A 19,741-nucleotide genomic window follows, 5' to 3' on the forward strand; every position below is an offset into this window, starting at 1 on the left:
CGATCCATAGGCCCCACCATGGTCCTTGCCCTCAGATTTGTGTCTCTCTTGCGCCATCACTGGTGCAGAATCGGTAGATCTATTGCTACCGCCGCCGGCAACGAGGCCTTTGCCATGGATTGGCCGGTTACCGAACCACACAGCCTGACAATGCCTCTGCATCGCATGCAGGTATGGCCTTCGCCTGTAGCCACACGGATCTCACTTGTTCAAGGTTCGCCGGTAAAGACACGCCCGACTGTCGGCCGGGCTTGGCACTACCTGCTCGTCGGCTCCTCATTGCCGGTCAAAGTGCTACGACTGCCCGTGCAGGTGGTGTGCCGCGTTTCCATCACGCCAGAACACCCCGGATGGGTGTTCTTCAAGTGCAAAAAAGATGGGGTGAACACCCCCGATAGGTGTTCTTCAAGTGCAAAAAAGATGGGGTGAGTGCTTCTTTTGATTCGGTTGTATTTTGGATTCGGCGCCGTTTGTAGCTCATTGATTGCTCAAATTTATGTGTAGGATGGATGTAAATTTTGGCATTGGAAAGAAGAATATATCAATTTATTGATAGCGAGAAATGAAAATAAAATAATTGTTTTACTCCATTATATTTAGGGGATCAGCTAGGTCCGTCTAATACTTAGTGGAGTAAAAATACTTCTTTAGTTTTAGAGGATTCGGTTAGAATTGCCCTTAGTACGTGAATAAATGATATCACCGTCTCTGTTGCTTTCAAATGGGCGTGGACAAGTAAAGATGAGGCAAAGGAGGATGGCGTGGACAAGTAAAGATGAGGCAAAGGAGGATGGCGTGGACAAGTAAAGATGAGGCAAAGCTGTTGGAGGATGGCGTGGACAAGTAAAGATGATGCAAAGCTGTTGGACGATGGCGTGGTGTCCCTTAACTCGTCTACTGTCCGCGACGCTTAAATACGAGCTACCGCGCACACGACCCAGGCCAGAGGTCTTTGCTCGTTAGCGCCATCACACTTGCTAGCAAAGGAGCGTAACACGTTGCGAGATATTTCTTTTTTGAGGGAAACGCGTTGCGAGATGGTTGCTTCGGTATGGTTCTTCTTGTGGCTGGCCTCCCTCGGTGCCCTCCAAGTTTTCGCTCTCAGCATACGCCTCCTCGCCAATCTCGTGCTCTTCCTGCGCCGGCCCAAGGATCTCCGTCGCACATACGGAGCCTGGGCTGTCGTCACCGGGCCAACATCAGGCATCGGACGTGCCATGTCCCTGGAGCTCGCACGGTCTGGCCTCAATCTTGTCCTCGTCGGTCGTAACCCCGCCAGACTCCGCGACATCTCCGAAACGATCTCTAGGACATACGCCATGCAGACCAAGACCGTGTTGTTCGATTTCTCCCTCGCATCCACTGCGCAAGGTATTAAAGTATGGAAATCCTATCTGGCGACCGTTCGCTGGCAAATGGGTGACAAACGAACCCTTTTAGTGGCAGTTTTAGTTGTGAGATAAGATTAAATGGTGGAAGTTATAAGCAAAAAATTTCCTTCTCTGACAGAAAGTGTCATGTCGCTCTGAACAAACTGTCATCACCCATAACTAAAAATGCGACAAAATCGTTAGCAAATGCCGCTATGCCGGTCGCTCCTTCTCTATCGCGGGGGGTTGCGTTCCCCGAATCCACTGACGCGAGTTGCAAATATAGACAACTTGCCAATAGCAAACGAGTAAAAATCAGTACGAATAGTATAGAGTGTGTGCCCGTCAGATCACAGACCGGTCGTCTCATATCGTTCGATCTTCTGCAGGCGACGAGGCGATGAGTCGCCTCCGGGAGGCCATCGCGGGACTGAATGTAGGGATGCTGGTGAACAACGCCGGGGTGGCGAAGCCGGGCGCGGTGTACCTCCACGAGGTGGACGTGGAAGCGTGGGTGAGGATGATACGCGTGAACGTACTGGCGCTAACGGAGGTGACAGCGGAGGTGCTGCCAGGGATGGTGCGCCGGGGCAGGGGTGCAGTCGTGAACATCGGCTCGGGCTCAGGATCAGTCCTTCCCTCCCACCCTCTTTACTCTGTTTACGTCGCCACTAAACGGTACATTGCAGAGTTCTCCAGGAGCCTCTCTGTGGAGTACCAGAGCGCAGGCATCGATGTGCAATGTCAGGTACGTAATCAGTGCGTGGCGCTCACATCCATCGTGTCACCAGATTACCTTTGGTAGTGTCATGTTTGCAGATCCCATTCGTGGTGGAGACGAACATGGTGTCGAGTGCCGTGAAGAACAGCTTCTTTGTTCGGCCGTGGGTGCTTAGCCCGGACACCTACGCACGCGCGGCAGTGCGCTGGATCGGGCACGGGACGCTGTGCATCCCCAACTTCGCGCACCGCCTCCAGTGGTGGTTCACCTGTCTCTTCCCGGACTCCTTCAAAGACATGAACCTCCTGAAGCGGAATTTGCAGCACAGAGCCATCTTTAGGAGGATCAAGCCGTTGAGGGAAACGCGGGCGAACTCACGGGAGTGACAAGATCGGTGCTGGTGTTCCCTCTGATCAAGGTGGTTCAGAAATTCAGAGTTCATAGTTGAGGAACACGGGGCTACTTGACTGTGTTGTGCCGAACTTAGAGCATCTCTACTCAATCTCTAAAAAATCAGTCTTTTTTTATATGATCAATTATACTTTAACTCCTTACATTTAATCTGTCAAAAAAGAAGGGTTCCTAGCCGAACTCTTAAATTTAACTCCCTAAAAAATGGACCCTGGTGTCTATATCTGCTGAACATTTGATAGGAGCAACCGGGATACCGAACAAGGCGTTTGGGGCGAGCCGTTTTATAGACTGAACAAAAGCATTCATTCTGGCAACCCAAGATCCCGAACACACGCGACACCACCGCGGCGCTCAAGCGAGACCTGAATTTCATCGAGGGTGCCCGAAAAACCTCTCCAAACCTCAGATCCCCATTGCCGCACCACCCTAACCCCCAACTTCCCCCGATCCCCTCTGTTGTTCTTCCTCGTTCTTGAAGCTTTCATGAGAAGAGCGGATGAACCCTAGGGTGATCTCACACTACTAGAAAAACATATGTTGCCTTGTGTTTCTCCATATGCCGAGTGTATATTATCGGCCGACCGGCTTACACATCTGTAAGCCGTGTATCAATGGCGCGGCACACGACAATGACCCCTGGACCTGGGCGTACCTCCACGTACGGCGTGACACGGCACAAAAACGCTCGTTGTATAGAAAAATACTCGATGTATTTAGGAGAAATCTGAGTGTGTACTTGGAGCACACGGCAATCACCCGGGCCATGTCGCCGTGCTCGTCCATGTTGACGCCACCGTGATGGGCGGCATGTAAGCCGTGCGCCGCGCTTGTACATTATGTCCCACCAAGTATTCACATGGCGTAATTACAGCTGCCAGCCTTTGACTGCATACCCTTGCTCACACACAATGACGCCGTCTCGTCATCGCACCTCGTGGTCGGGCGGATTCCGTTGCCAGTAGCCATTAATGGCGGCATAGTGCCGGGCACCTATCGGCCACCTACCCCCACCCCACCGCTCCTACAAATGTGACTCCTCTCCCCATTGATATCCCACATAGCTCGCTCCTGCTGTCGAACTTAGACAGCCAACGCGCCTCGCCTCCTCACCCAATGCTACGATGCCTCGCCACGACCATGAAGCCGGTGACGGGCCTAATTCTACCCAGCTCTGGGCTCTACGAGGAGATAAACCCTACGTCTTGCTTGGTGTTGTATTGTGTTGGGGTATAGTACATACTATAGTGTCTACCACGAGATTGTTCTTGTCTAGTGGAGAGGAGTCATCCATGGATAAGGAGTTCTTGTCCCAAACGGCAAGGCTTCTGAAATCTTCCTTGTATGTGTCATGGGCCACCCAAAGTGGCCCTGGATGGATCCTGATCTCTGGGTCCTCGGCCCGGCCCGCCAGTCCAGGGAGCTGACATGGTGAGAGGCCCCATAGCCGGGACACTATAAGTAGCCCATGAACCGATCTTGAAGTCTAGCCGCACCTCGTCTTATCCGAGTTGCTGGTTGTCTTTGGTCGCTGGTCTTGAAACTAGTTCAACAACAACTTTCCACCATCAGTGTCTTCTTGCAACCAAGTTTCTACACCGGACTGCATCCGAGGTAAAGTAGAACACCTTGGTCCTGAAAATGTTGAAGGAGTATAGCCGAGCTACATGCGGGAAAAGTCTCCCATGCAGCCAACCGAACAGTCAGCCTCCACCAATCTGAATAAACTCCACATATTTCTATTATCCTTCCATCTTACTAAGGTTGACAATGACTGGTGTGGTGTACTATTTTCGCAACGACTTCCACTAGATCCTCATTGTTATATTCCCAAAGACTGCCTCATCCTTATTCTTGGATTTGAATAAAGCATTCAAGAGAAACTACAACGAACTGAATAGATGAAGCTCTAAACATGTTCGATGGCATGGAAGGAAGAGAAACAATGAAGGCATTGTGCGGTACGGCCACAACACAACCTTATGTTGCATTCAACAGCCTGAAGACGCAAGGATTTCCCCTTGGTACGTCATGTACCACATGTAAGAATTCACAGGGATCATAGGACCTTTTCCCACCGAAGGATGGCGCCACCAAATGGGGTTCAATCCCTTGCCGCTCTCACACGTGATGACTCCAGAGTCGACTTCAAACAGACCCAATAGACACTTGTCAAAATCATCAACAAGGACGTCTGCGGTGAGACAGGGATCTTCTACGGCGGTGGCGTATCAACCCTTCAGGAGCACCTTCATTGCTACATTCCTTCCCGGAAGCAGTGAACACGTGATGTTGTGTTTAAAAATAGATCAAACATTGTTCCTAACTTGACCGTGTAGCTATACTTACCATACCTTTCATGTAGTTGCTACAATTAAGTCTTTATGATGCATGCTGGAAGTTAGCAATTATCTTTACACGAGTAACCTTACTTCCTATATGTTGCTATATATCTTTGTATGGGTGATTCAAGCTGATATTTGCTCTCTTCATTACCGAACGTCAAAGATTCGTCAATAGCAACTTCAACGACGCCGGGCCGCTGCCCCATGCAAAGCCGCCGCAGTCAAATGCATGCTTATAATTCAACCACATATCGATGCCTTCTGTAATGTGTGAATTCAATACTTTAATTACTTAAAGAATTATTTTCATATGATAGACACAACCTTTGTAAACAAATATAAGACGTTTTAGAGACTTGACATAAGTCTGCAAAAGTCTTATTTTTTTTTTACAGAGGAAGTATGTGACAAAAATGTGTAAATGCTACCACAATGGCAAATGTTGCAGTGGCAGACAAATTTTGGCCTCCAAAATATACTAGCAGCGGGCGCAAAAGCATGAACGTAACCAATGTGTTGACAAATTAGCGGCGCCCTGCAATCTTGAACGCAGCTTGTTGCTAAATTGCATGTCGCGTTCAAACATGACGAACGGTGCTAGTTCGGACCTAACGGCGGCATTCGTGGAGCGGACGCTTCTAGTAGCTGCATTACCAGCGGAGTTCACAGGGTGCGCCACTAGTATCCAGTTACCAGTAGTGTAGTAGTAGCAGTGTGCCAGCGAAACACTGCTAGTAGACACTTATGCACGTTGCTGGTTAGGGTGTCCTATACTAGTATAGTGATCAATTCTTTATGATTTATTCATGATGTGTGAGTAGTGTCCACGGGCTAAGGGCTAAGACATAGCCTCACAGCCCAATGTACGCCCATAAAGGGAATGCCAGTTTACTTTTTGAGAGGACATTCTTTCTATGTGTTGTTCAATGATTTTGTATCTTGTCTCGACCTCGATCCCTAGGATTGCAGGTACCTGAGATACTGAAGATTGGAACAAGGAGAGGTAAAGTGCTGAGGGGAGCAGGAAGCTATGCTAAACGTCGATGGCACTAAGATTAGTACGGTGACCAAAATCAAGTCTCTGGGGTAGATATGGTCTAGTCATACAAAAAATGCCTACTGCATTGGTGTCGTTATCCTTAATATCTGAGCTGACCACGTAAGTTAGATAAGTCCTTGGATGGACTATAGTACCACGGCTCGGCGGCAGCTAGCCGTGGGGTTATTAGGACACATCTCCCGCATAATTCATGCACAAGATATATGTAATGTTGTACCATTGCTAGGTTGATTTCTCTAGATTGTCTCCCTAGCAGATGTACACGGCTGCAGGTGAAAACTTAAGCCCTATCCTATTACTTTATTATTGTATTTTAATCGCCTCTCCAGTTTGTTCAAGGAACTAAAACATTTTGAGATGACAAGTACTTGCAAATATTTCCTTGCGAACGATCATCACTACCTAGATTCAATAAATTCTAGGGTCTTTGGGGAAGAAGGCTACATCTACATCTAAAACCGGATCGTAGGTATGTCACTTCCGTTGACATGGATCCCTTTGTCGTGAGGTGCCGGAGGAATGCCACCAACGTGATACCCAAGGAGCAATCAACATTCGCTTGTGCCGAGTAGAGATCTCGGGCCATGGGGGAGACATCCTCCTCCTAGGGTGGTGCCACTATGATGTAACACAATGCGTCCTGATTCATTGGAGCCTCCTAGTATTTGGTTGGGGGATGCAGAGCTCTCCTTCCCTGAGGGCACTCATCCCAAAAGCTCGTCGCCGGTTTAGGGATGAGATTCTGGATTGTTGTGTGACAAGAGGCATTGTTATACACATGCAACTTGCCAAAGTCGTCATACGGAAAATCCGACACTTGAACTTGAAGATATGTTCCCTAGCAAAGAAAGTAGTGAGGATTCGTCTCTCCGCCCCGTCGAGGACGAAGTGCAGGGAACTAAGGGAGAGATCCCGGCCCGATGAGAAGCCACTAATATTCTGGGTTGGAGTGGCCCTACATCCGATCAGCGGATCCGAGCGCACCATCTCTACTGGCGCGTCAACTGTCGGTGGCTCTCCGAGAGGAGGTAAGACCTTATTACAGCAATTTGTGGTTGGATTGCCCAAGTACTCACCGGCGATCAGGAGGATTACTAGAGAGATCGGTTTCTTGGGTTACAAGCACTCTGTCTGACAACTGAGAGGAAGAAAATGGAGGTAGGTGAGAACTCTAACCCTATAATGATATAGCATATGTTTTATGACTTCGTACCCTCCATAGAATGCCTTATATATTCGGTAAGGCTAGGGTTACATCAGCTGGACTGACCCAAGGTGGGTTGGCCACATATGTAGCCCCCATGCCCGTTAGATATCTTTCCCAAGCTCCATAGGGTGGCGCAATGGTCGTCTTGAATATTCGGCTCGGGTGGTTAGCTTGGCCCGGTGAAAGGGCTCTACCAGGGGTCTTAGGTTTCCAATAGTCATATGCTCGTCACCTTGCTAGGGCTGGACACTATGCACATGCAGTAGGTAGAAGCAGCAATGATAGCGATGTAGCATGGGCGGGGGCATGCCGGTATAGGGTAGGACATCACTAGAGGCGGTGTTAGCCATGGCCAATCTAGGCATGCTGATATCGAACACGAGCACCACGAGTCCAGTAGTGGCCATGCCAAGCATGCAGAGCCAATTCTTGTTGCAGTTCGTTGTCGTTGAGTACCAGCCTAGCTCCAATCATTACTAGAAAAACGGCTATAGCTAATATGAACATTAATGACGTATCATGTATATGGTGCGCCACTGCTATATAGCAGTGGCGCACCACATACGTGGTGCGTCGTTGCAGCGGCGCACCAGAATCAGGTGCGCCATTGCTATGTTTTTACTAATGGCGCACCACATGAGCAATGCGCCATTGCTATTTTTTTGGATCCATCCCCCCTCCAAACATAGCAATGGTGCACCACACCTAGGTGCGCCACTGCTATGCTACATTGCTATGTCTCACACACACAAACACACACCCCTCCGCCCCTGGATCACCTTTTAGGTTTTTTTAAAAATAAAAGAAAATGATAAAAGATTCAAAAAAATCAAAAAATAGGTGCCCATGTGTTATGTGTTCTAGTTGTTAGGAAAATTAACAAACGTGAATTTTGAATTTTTTTTGCAAAAGGCCGTCGTGTTTCGGTAAAATGGCTGTAATTTTTGCATACGACCTTCGATGAAAAAGTTATATATATGAAAAATCATCTATTTGAAAAGTTATATCCGAATTCAACTGGGGGAACCCTATTGAAGATTTTTAGAATCCTCAAAAACCTAATAAAAAAAGTTACAGGGCTTTCAAAATCTGGAGAGGCAAAAAAGTTCAAAAAAAAATCAAACTCAGTAATGACGCACCTGCCCATGATGCGCCATTACTATCTTCCCGCCTTCAAAATTCAAACTATATCAAAACAATTAAAAAAAGTTAGTAATGGCACACCTGCCCAAGATGGGCCATTACTATCTTCCCGCCTTTAAAATTCAAAAAATAAATAAAAAAATAACAAAGTTAGTAATGGCCACCTGCCCAAGGTGCGCCATTACTATCTTCCCGCCTTCAAAATTCAAAATAAATAAAAATAAATAAAAAAATAGTAATGGCGCACCTACCCAAGGTGCGCCATTACTATCTTCCCACCTTCAAAATTCAAAAAAATAAAAAAATAAAAAAGTTAGTAATGGCGCACCTGCCCACGGTGCGCCATTACTATGCCATATATATGGCTGGGCGGGGTCCTCTCCTCCTTACCTCTTTATTTTTCTTCTCCACTACATCTCCTCCTCTCCTCCACTCCATCTCCCCTCCTCTCCTCCACCATACTCCCCTCCTCCTCTCCGGCGACCTCCTCCTCCTCCTCCTCTTCGGCGACCTCCTCCTCCCTCCTCTCCTCCCCTCCCCTCCCGGTTTCTCCTCCCCCCTCTCCGGTGAGCTCCTCCTCCCTCCTCTCCGGTGAGCTCCTCCTCCCTCCTCTCCGGTGAGCTCCTCCTCCCTCCTCTCCTCCCCTCCTCTCACGGTTTCTCCTCCCTCCTCTCCGGTGAACTCCTCTTCGACGGCTTCCTCCTCCTCTCTGATGATGTAGGCGAGCTCCTCTCCGGTGACCTTCTCCTCCTCCTCCTCTCCGACGATGTATGCGAGCTTCTCTCCGGCGAACTCCTCTCCGGCAAAAGAACGTACAAGATCCAAAAACGAGAACAAAATTTGAAAAAATATCATGCAAAAAAAAGCAAAAAAAGGCAAAAAAATCGCGATCCAGATCCAAATTCAAAATTCAAAAATAGTAATTGCGCACGGTGGGGGTTAGACGGTGCGCCACTACTATTTTCCCGCCTTCAAAATTCAGAAAAAAATCAAAAAAAAGTTACCAGTGACACACCTGTAGCAATAGTAATGGCGCACTACAAGGTGCACCACTGTTACCTGCAATACTAATGGCGCATCAGAGGTGTGCCATTAGGATTTGTTACTAGTGGCGTGGTAATAATGACGCACCTATAGTGCGCCATTAATAGCCAAAATAGATGCGCCACTAACAACCTTTTTTTTCTAGTAGTGAACGTCGCGTTTTCAATACATCAAGCTTGACAACACCATTGTCTCCATGCAAAAGCTAGTTCTGGAGCTTTTAGAAAACTCGGTCATACCTATCGATGATTTAGTTAGATAACCCAAACTTGTTCTTTGAGAGTTACAAACGAAATCACGTTTATGTAAATCTTGTTACCTACAATCTCTCAATCCAAACATCCTCTAAAGATGCAATCTCACAAAATCACATAATTTGTTTTCCTACATTCCAACTCTTACAAATTATCACATAAAATGGGTCTCATTTATTTTCGTATAGAACAATTATATGCACTTATACTTTCTAAACTTTGTACACGCATGGGGTGCTGAGTAGTAAACCAAATCGGAGATAAAAACATTCACTTAAGTAACACAAATGCCACTAGCATAGCAACAATATATTTTATGTGATCAGAGAACCAAACGAGATATGGAAAAGATGAAGCATAACTCTATGCCCCCGCGCCGTCTCGGCGGCTGAGGCGACACGGGCGGATCCCAGCCCGCGCCGCCAGGCCGCCCTCCCGCCCCCCTTCCTCCCCTCGCCGCCGCCGGAGGAGGCCGCCGGGCTAAGCCCGGGCGGCGGACGGCGGCGGCGGGGTCGGCTTCCTCTCACCAGGCCACGGGATCTCGGGGCGGGGAGGCTCGATCCCCTTTCTGCGTCGAGTGTTGGATCCGTTCGAGGGCTTCGCCTGCGTCGTCGGTGGACCTCCGGGCTTCTTCTCCGACGGGACGGCTCCCTGGCAGCGGCTCTCGCGGGTGGCGGTCGCGGTCTGCGTCGTGGACGAGCGACTGGTCTTCGGCCAGCTGCTCCTCTCCGGCGGTCGGGGCGGGCTCGGCCCCCTCGCCTGCCTTGTGGGGCGCGTCCCTGGTCGGGCCGGCGGCGTGCTGGACTCGGGTGGCTCCTGCTCAGCACTGCGTTGGTGGGATGCCGGATCGGCCCGATCTGGCCCGTCTGCATCTTCTTGACCGGCGGGGAGGTGAAGTGCTTGGTGGCTCTCTGGTGCTGCTGACGCGGTGGCACTGCGAGAGGTGGGCGGGTCAGCGAAGGTGCAGTGCGTGAGGGTGTTGGTGGTGTTTGGGATACTCCGGGCGAAAGCTTGGCTGGTCTTGCCGGCCGGCGGCGTCGACGTCTGTGGACGCCGTTTAACCTCCTTGGAGGCGTCGTTGTGGAGTCCGGCATCCTCTTACACCCTCGGATCTTGCTCTTCGGGTGAAAGCCTAAGGCCCGGTTGGGTCGGGCGACGGCGTCGACATCGCCGCTTCCCTCTTTGGGGTGTCGCCTTGAAGAGCTTCGGATCCCGGTTGCGTGCTTCATGGGCTGGACGCTCGCGGCATTGTGGTCGGCAGGTGCCCGTCTGGCAATGCGGATGTTGCGCAGCTTCCTGTTTGTGGCAACGATGGCGGCTTCGGGCGGAGTCAGGTTTGCTGATGGTTCTTGATAGTCGGTCTCTTCCGGCGTGTTCGAGGAGTCGCCGCTCTGGCGCTGGCTCGGCGCAAGCCCAACGCTTTCTCCTGCAATGCTCGTCGACAGAGTCGGAGCTGCCTGGTCACCGGCGCGTGTGGTTGACTGTTTGGCATCAGCCGGCGCAAGCCTCAACGCTTTCCCTCGGCGGCGTGTGTGCATTCTTGTGTGGATTGCCAGGTCGCCCTGTGTGCCTTGTTTCTGCAGGCCAGTTATGACGGTTTTCGTCCGGTTTTTCGTTTATTAACCGGGCAATTCTCTTTAAGCTTATTTAATGAATCGGGCCCTAAGGGACCGCGTTTCAAAAAAAATGTCGTAAAAAGCATGTTTTTGATGACTTGGATTTGAGTACTTCTGTCCAGAGTGTACCCTGGAAGGTCAAGCCACTGAAAAATACAGTTGGGGAAGTGGATACTGTGAATAAATGAAGACTGGTAATGGAAAAGCAAACACGCATGGGCACATGAAAAAAAAGGAGTGCACATGGAAAATAAGTCTTCTTACCAGAATATTGTGAAACTGTATTGTAATATCCAGCCATCCATGCATATATAAATTCAACCGGAGCTTGAAGTTCTTACCAGAGCTTGCTTGCTGAAGTAGCTGCTTACCTTGGAAGAGAGAAAATTCATCGCTCATCCATCACCATGGCAACACGGCCCGGCCCTTTGACCGAATGGCCATGGCATTGGATGGGCAGCTTCAAGGTATGTTATATTTTGTCTCTCTGATATTAGTTGTGGGTTCCAAAAGGTAGGACGTGACGTTTTATTTTATCTATCTAAATTCATGTTCATATATTGAGTAACATCCTCTCTCTCTCTCTCTCTCTCTCTCTCTCTAGAATATATATCCTTCAGAAAAGGCAACATTAAATTAAAGAAAGTTTTATATGCATCGTAATGGCAAGTGGAACCGGAATTACATGAAGAGTTGCATGTTGCAGTGAACACTTGTGTTATCAATTAATTATAATTACCTGTATTTAAAGTTGCAAATAGAGTATTAAATTCTAGCATAAGCGTTCCAGTCTCATCTTGCCAATTCACCGAGTACTTTTCAGTTTTCACATGTTCCAGAAATGTTGCTTCAAGAAAACGATGGAAGTAAACAGTAGTACTCCCTCCGATCCAAAATAAGTGTCGTGGTTTTAGTTCAAATTTCTATTTATTTTTTATTTTTTATGAGGTACTCCCTCAGTGCCAAAATGTAAGACGGTATTTGAGTCTCAATCTAAAAAAAAAAAGCATTACATTTTGATACAGAGGAAGTACCATTCTATTTTGTACTGACTCATTTTAGAAAACACAAGAAATAGAGATAGAGAGGAAAGGGACCTTTGACAAATTCCTTGCTTCTTTGCACTGTGGACAGCAACCTGAATACAATAACATATGTGCCTGTAAAATCTCTGATAGCAGCAATCAAATCATACCGATGCATGTATTGCTGGGCAGCTCAAGTCCTTCTCATGAAACCTTGAACTGTCTTTGTTCCTTGGCCTTGCGATCCTGATATGAATTGCCTGCAGTAGCTTTATTTTTCAAGTAGAATGACATACGCAAACCTCCTTTTCACTTCAAAACCAAGACGTTTGCAAACTTAAAGCCACGGCAACTTCCAAACGGTCACAGATCTAATTGCCACATGCTATATGCCGCTGATTAACTCCCAATTTCCCATTCATCAATGTCACATGATATTCTAACCATGCACCGCACATATGTAGTACCTGGTCTTGGCGCCCGCGGCGTTGCACACTGCGCACAGTGTGGGCACCAAGGGGTGGGGAGACATGAACCTAGTATACGCCGCCATGTTACCAGCTCTGCTTCTGAGGTTGTTCCACAACCAGATCTGGATCAGCTTGTCTCGCCACCAGACCGCACGGAGGAAGCACATCATTGTTGACCGCAGCCTTGAATTCGACCAGGTCGACCGGGAGAGATCCTGGTAAGTGATATATATTCACAGCCTGCTATATATTCACTTCTATCACACTCAAATTACCTGAAATCTAAAAGATGATATGTTCCGTGTAATGCTAATAAGTTATCCTTACCATTATGTACAGGGATGACCAGGCCATCCTTGCTACGCTGTTTTTCTACGTGGCCTATGCGGCCATCCCGAGTGTCAGACTCATGCCAATGTGGGAAGCAAAGGGAGCTATCATCATGGCGTTGCTTCACGTAGGACCTGTTGAGTTTATCTACTACTGGTTCCACAGGGCGCTACACCACCATTTCCTCTACTCCCGCTACCACTCCCACCACCATGCCTCCATCGTCACAGAGCCTATAACAGGTAAGTAACCTCATTCAGAGATGAGAGGGTTAATACAACAATGCATAACGCCACCAACTTATTCACAAACAAGGATCGCACCAAAAAATCATTTCATTACTAGTGGCATTAAGTTCACAAGTGTCTAGATTATGCTTGCTTCGGGTAAAAAAAATCATTGTGTTAAGTTCACAAAAAAGGATCGCACAAAAAAATCATTTCATTACTAGTGGCATTAACTTCACAAGTGTCTAGATTATACTTGCTTCGGGTTGAGTTCACAAGTGTCTAGATTTCTAAATATTGTACACAATACAGATTCACCTTTAAGATTTAAACTGTGCTCAGAAGAAACAAAAAATGCGAAAAAAAAGGAAAAGAAAGAGTCGAACTATGTCATGAATGAAATACGGCAGCACTAAAAATCCACGATATATGCATGTTGCATGGTACAGAGACTCTTATGTGGCTAAAACAATTTGGATGACGTGGAAGCACACTTGTACAGAAAATAGCAATTAATGACTTGTAGTGTAGTTTGTCTGTAAAAGATATATAGATATTGCAACCAATTTGTGTTCTAAAACTGCCAAAACCCACTAGACTTTTTTTTACAGAAATGCTAAAAATATGATGTCAGATTTTTACGCATGGGAAATTAAACATTTTTTTATGTCGAATTACCGTATTGCAAGCATAGCTAGCTATTCCCTTCAGCGAGCATGGCAAATCCTGGAAAAAAACTGAACATGCCAGGAGTTGCCATGCTTGCTGAAGGAAATTGCCAGGCTCGTGTCACGTAATTTGCCATAAAAACGTTCAATTTGGCATGTTTAAAAACTGACACCAGACCTTTTTAAGATAATAACCACTAGATATAAATGACATCTGAAAGCATCTGTACATGCATCAAAGTCTCGTTGGTTGGAGTTACAATATCCATTCTGATCCCAGGAGTATAAGAAATTCAAAGCATAGATATGTCCAAAATAAAAAATAGAAGAATCAGGATAACATTCTGAGACCAAAAATACTATTCAGAAATGAGGTGTTTACCATCTTGGTCCTTCCAAAAATAATCTAGTTCAGATTTCTCTACATGTTCTATTGCTTAACAAATCTCTAAGTGATTGCTGCGTTAACAATTAGTGTTGTGTTTTGCATAAAGCATCTTGATTTGGTATATATGAAGCTTTAAATCTAATGAAATTTTACCATATGATTGGCAGCTGTCATCCATCCATTTGTTGAAACCTTAGCTTACTTCCTGTTATTTTCGATCCCCATGCTGATACCAATTTATATGGGATATGGTTCTGTCTTGGGTGTTGTCCTATACCTGGCTTACAACGACTTCATAAATAATATGGGACACTGCAATTTTGAGATGCTCCCAAAGTGGATCTTCCAACGTTTCCCTCCTCTCAAGTATCTCATGTACACTCCATCGTAAGTATAGCATTTTAAGTTCAACCTTGCAATCATGTTAGTGATGAGACTTTAGGTCCATTATGTTCTTACTCAAATTTTACCAGTGGATACTGCAAACATGAACACATATTTGAAATCTTTAACATAGCTTCAAAAAACCACAAACCAAATTATTCAAAGGTATTTTCCATTTTCCCCATAGGTATCATTCTCTCCATCATACAAAGTTTCGTACAAACTACTCGTTGGCTATGCCAATCTATGACTACATATTCAACACCATGGACAAGTCAACTGACGAGCTGTATGAGAGAACACTGATTGGAACAGAGGAAACACCAGATGTTGTTCACTTGACGCATATGACCACCTTGCAATCGATTTATCATCTAAGGGTTGGGATTGCATCTATAGCCTCTCGGCCTTCAGATAACCATGTATGGTATATGTGGATGATATGGCCAATGGCATGGCTATCAATGGTACTGGCATGGGTTTATGGATCATCTGCGTTTATCGTCGAAAGTCTCAAGCTGAAGAAGATCATGATGCAAACATGGGTGATACCAAGATACAACTTCCAGGTAATGGATTTTCCACGTTACATGAATCCTATACCTTCATAGTGTTGCAAACTGATAGGATTTTCTCCATCTGCAGTACAGCCTGACTAGGGAGAGGGAATCCATCAACAGGTTAATTGAGCAGGCAATATCAGATGCGGATGGAAGAGGGGTCAAAGTGCTCAGTCTTGGACTTTTCAATCAGGCATGTTGACAAAACTTTTCTTTCTTAACTACCACCTTTTTCACTTTGAGTGAGATTTTGATGAATTTCACTGAATAACAATAATTTTAGTAGACACAAAAATCTTTACATTTCAATCAAAATATTTCAGTCATTTCAGTTATACACAAGAATACAAATATTTTAAAAATATTCAGTTTTTTTAATTTCGAGCGAACATCTCGGTTCTTTGGCCGAAATACTAACCGATATCATTGAAATTCAGTAATTCTGGTAGGTGCTGAAATATTTCTCAAAGAGAAGTTGAAACCACGTGCTAAACTCACTCTTCATACATTCTTCCACGTGACACCTAACTTCTGATCGGCAGCGGCGGAGCCAGCGTATAATTGTTGGGTTCAGCTGAACCCAACGACTTTTGTCCGCTATGTATAGATGTACAGATATTTAATAGCGTGAACGCATTAAGAAATCAAACCTGGCCCCATTAGAAGGCCCGAAAGCCCACAAGCTAATTGTCTCCGTGCCCACAGCCCAAACCTGCGTTACTCTTTTTTTGAGGAATTGAACTGCGTGACTTATTCTCTCATATACGAGATGTACTAGTTTCCCTAAAAACGAGAGGTATTAGTGCATGAAAGCCGAACGCCCTTAATTTTTCCGATTCCCTTCCCAACTAGGCTATCTCGTCTTCCCTAAAAAACTCGGCTCTCTCCTCTCATCTCTTGGAAGCAGCGGCAAGTAGATAATTGCAGATCAACGATGCATCTTGCCAGGAATTGTAGCTCGAATCTGAGGTACTGAGATTACAATGCCACATCTCGGAGTACTCCCTCTTGCGCATTTTCAATCTAGCCGGCCTTGGACGGTAATGATTTTTATTTTTTGCCCTAGTTTTCTATTGTTTCTTTATATGATTTTTTAGTGATCTAGGCGATAGAAGGGTATTTTGCAAAGAGAAAATCGATCACTAGATTCAAATAATGATGTAGGCTTGTCATGATTGCCCGTCACACTTTGGCAAAGTGCACCAAATTTACTGCAAGTGGTGTCCCGAAGCCATCTAAGGCTGGTCATAGTGGGGAGTAACAAGTTACTACCATCATAATGCAAAGTAACATAATAGTAGTATCATATATGGCTTCATTTATTAGCTCGTAGACTCATGTTGTCTTGGAAAACGATATGTTACAGTAACATATTATGTTACCACCTCTCATTAATTACTTGCCACATAAGCAGAATTTTCTCGAAGTGCGCTATATTACTAGCTAAGTTACTCCCACTATGACTAGCCTAAACACAGAGAAATGAATTCAGACGAGTCACCTTATGATCTGGATATGATAGGAAGAAAATTTCAAACACAGAGAAATCAAGTTACAAAGTTATTCCAGTACCACTTTTTATAATAGGTAAACAAGTGATTTTATAATTTATCCAACAGGTATATCATACCCTCTTCTTTTTTTAGTTTAACAGGCGATGTCATATGTCTATTATCTGAGTGTTATATTCTTGTTGTAAGATTGTGTAAAATTAGAGCTTACATTTAGTTAATTCGTATGAATCCTCGTAATGAGTGAACCCAATGGCTAAATTTCCTATTTGCCCTAGTTTTCTATTGTTTCTTTATATGATTTTTTAGTGATCTAGGCGATAGAAGGGTATTTTGCAAAGAGAAAATCGATCACTAGATTCAAATAATGATGTAGGCTTGTCATGATTGCCCGTCACACTTTGGCAAAGTGCACCAAATTTACTGCAAGTGGTGTCCCGAAGCCATCTAAGGCTGGTCATAGTGGGGAGTAACAAGTTACTACCATCATAATGCAAAGTAACATAATAGTAGTATCATATATGGCTTCATTTATTAGCTCGTAGACTCATGTTGTCTTGGAAAACGATATGTTACAGTAACATATTATGTTACCACCTCTCATTAATTACTTGCCACATAAGCAGAATTTTCTCGAAGTGCGCTATATTACTAGCTAAGTTACTCCCACTATGACTAGCCTAAACACAGAGAAATGAATTCAGACGAGTCACCTTATGATCTGGATATGATAGGAAGAAAATTTCAAACACAGAGAAATCAAGTTTGCAAAGTTATTCCAGTACCACTTTTTATAATAGGTAAACAAGTGATTTTATAATTTATCCAACAGGTATATCGTACCCTCTTCTTTTTTTAGTTTAACAGGCGATGTCATATGTCTATTATCTGAGTGTTATATTCTTGTTGTAAGATTGTCCACCCCCCCCCCCCCCCCCCCCCCCCCTGCTGATCGGGTCACAAAACATTCAGAAATGTTGGCAAAAAACTATGGAAGGACAACCCTTTGATTAGTCCGACCAGTTTGTGGAACTAATACGGTTTTGACTAGAAGTGCTACAAGAGTCAGATGCACTTTTTGCACACAGATGATTAGTGCAAATATATTAACCCTCACATTCTTGGTCCCAGGAAAGACAACTCAATGGAAGTGGTGAATTATTTACACAAAAATATCCAAAATTGAGAGTTCGACTTGTTGACGGAAGTGGCTTAGCAACAGCAGTTGTTCTCAAGAGCATCCCTTTAGATACAAAGCGGGTGTTTCTCTGTGGAGGCAGTTCTAAGGTAGCACATGCCACAGCTACAGCTTTATGCGAGAGAGGTGTCCAGGTACCTACCTTTCACCTTGCTACTTTGTTGATTTCGTTTAGTAGCTCACTTTTTGTATGAGTTGGTCCCATTTCTTGGAAGAATGACTATAAATATACGCAATTTTGTGTAGGTAATCATGAACCAAAAGAAGGAATATGACATGCTTAAATTGCGAGTTGCAGAGAGCAGCACTGCCTATCTGAAATTCTCCAGTGATGAGATACCTCAGGTAAATTGAAAGTTATACAGAAAAAGGAATGAAAACCCTCAAGAAGCTTTCTAGCTAGGGTGCATATATGGTAAGTGGAGTATATGTAATTAAGTATAACTACTAGAGATATTAGACAATATAGTGAATGCTTATAAAACACCCCGTCTTTTTGTTTTACGGAAAACAGTAGCAAACATTATGCTATAGTGTCATCTACCAGCAAATGACAACGATTAGGCTGTAAACCCATGTAGCTACCATAGTAGGAAGAAAAGAAACACTCTGATAAGCGATATATATTCAATAATTACTTCTTCATTGCTACAGATCTGGATAGGAGATATCATAAATGATAAGCAACAAATGGGGGCACCAAGAGGAGCAACATTTATTCCTACATCACAGTTTCCCTTTAAGAAGATACGCAAGGATTGCACTTACTTGAGTAACCCTGCAATGAAGATCCCAGAGGCAATGCAGAACGTCCATACCTGTGAGGTGCTAGCAGTATATATGTTCTCATTGCCTTTTTGCGACAATAGATGATCTCATTGCCTGATTATGTAAATTTTGTGATAGCGAAATAGGACATTTGACATACACAGATTCTTATCCAAGATTAGAATAGATAATCTGATAGACACTAATATGTGTTGCTACTCCCTTTATGAATAGAATTGGCTTCCAAGAAGGGTTATGAGCGCATGGCGCATTGCTGGAATGGTACATGCACTAGAAGGTTGGGGCATCCATGAGTGTGGAGATGATATGATGGACATCGAGCAAGTTTGGTCGGCAGCTATTAAGCATGGATTCATTCCTCTATAAAAATCTGGATTCTTCTGAATCCTCCCATATATGTTACACAATAATGATGAGCTGCAGTGTTATGGGATGTCAGATATGCTTATTGGCTTAGTAGCTTCAATGGGCAGACATGTATTTGGGTAGAAAGCCCTAAAGATGGCATCGATAGCAAAAACTAATGAGTACATGAAATGTATGAATCGCCAACTCACAGAAACTCATTAAAGCATGTTACCCATTATCAGTGACATTCAGTTTGAACTGTAAATGGCCATGGAATAAGACAATTCAAAGAGAGATCCAACACACTTTGGGTTTTTTCTATCAGCATTGGTCTTTCTTCTGGATTTGGGTAGTAAGAAGTAATTTTATTGCCCCACGCCCAAACCTCCTGGATACCACAAAATTGTAAACCTTGTTGGGCATTGGTGTTGTCGTAATCGATTCTGCAAGATTGAAAGAGTAGCTAGTCGAGATCAATGTTTTAAATAGCGGGCTATGAAAAATAGTGACGAGCCTCCAAATCAGCTAAAGCGGGCTATTTGTGAAGACGACCATTTAGCGGCACCTTGCTGAAAAGGCTATAGCGGACTATAGCAGAGCTATAGCTGGCTATTTAAAACTATGATCGAGATTAGACACTACTGGAAAAATCAACTACGCCTACCAGTTTCG

At 45.0% G+C, this 19,741-nt stretch overlaps 2 protein-coding genes across 3 annotated transcripts; both read left to right on the forward strand.

The window, feature by feature from the left end:
- The first annotated feature begins 958 nt into the window (after positions 1–958).
- On the forward strand, positions 959–2,559 carry LOC125524540 (very-long-chain 3-oxoacyl-CoA reductase 1-like). Its single transcript, XM_048689578.1, has 3 exons — positions 959–1,371; positions 1,760–2,118; positions 2,190–2,559. The coding sequence occupies exons 1-3, from the start codon at positions 1,038–1,040 to the stop codon at positions 2,475–2,477; spliced, it is 981 nt and encodes a 326-aa protein (XP_048545535.1). The 5' UTR covers positions 959–1,037; the 3' UTR covers positions 2,478–2,559.
- A 7,326-nt stretch (positions 2,560–9,885) lies between these two features.
- On the forward strand, positions 9,886–19,393 carry LOC125519926 (very-long-chain aldehyde decarbonylase GL1-7-like). Of its 2 annotated transcripts, none has more exons than XR_007288378.1 (10): positions 9,886–11,638; positions 12,661–12,884; positions 13,006–13,238; positions 14,447–14,666; positions 14,851–15,232; positions 15,309–15,416; positions 17,866–18,066; positions 18,179–18,347; positions 18,587–18,757; positions 18,935–19,118. XR_007288378.1 is itself a non-coding variant. In XM_048684701.1 (10 exons), the coding sequence occupies exons 1-10, from the start codon at positions 11,579–11,581 to the stop codon at positions 19,085–19,087; spliced, it is 1,851 nt and encodes a 616-aa protein (XP_048540658.1). In that variant the 5' UTR covers positions 9,886–11,578; the 3' UTR covers positions 19,088–19,393. The 2 variants fall into 2 exon arrangements, 1 of the variants encoding a protein (XP_048540658.1); XM_048684701.1 differs by having other exon boundaries at positions 18,179–18,277; positions 18,935–19,393.
- Positions 19,394–19,741: the final 348 nt, after the last annotated feature.

Source organism: Triticum urartu, chromosome 7 (assembly GCF_003073215.2).
Source record: "Triticum urartu cultivar G1812 chromosome 7, Tu2.1, whole genome shotgun sequence".
Taxonomy (NCBI): Eukaryota; Viridiplantae; Streptophyta; class Magnoliopsida; order Poales; family Poaceae; genus Triticum; species Triticum urartu.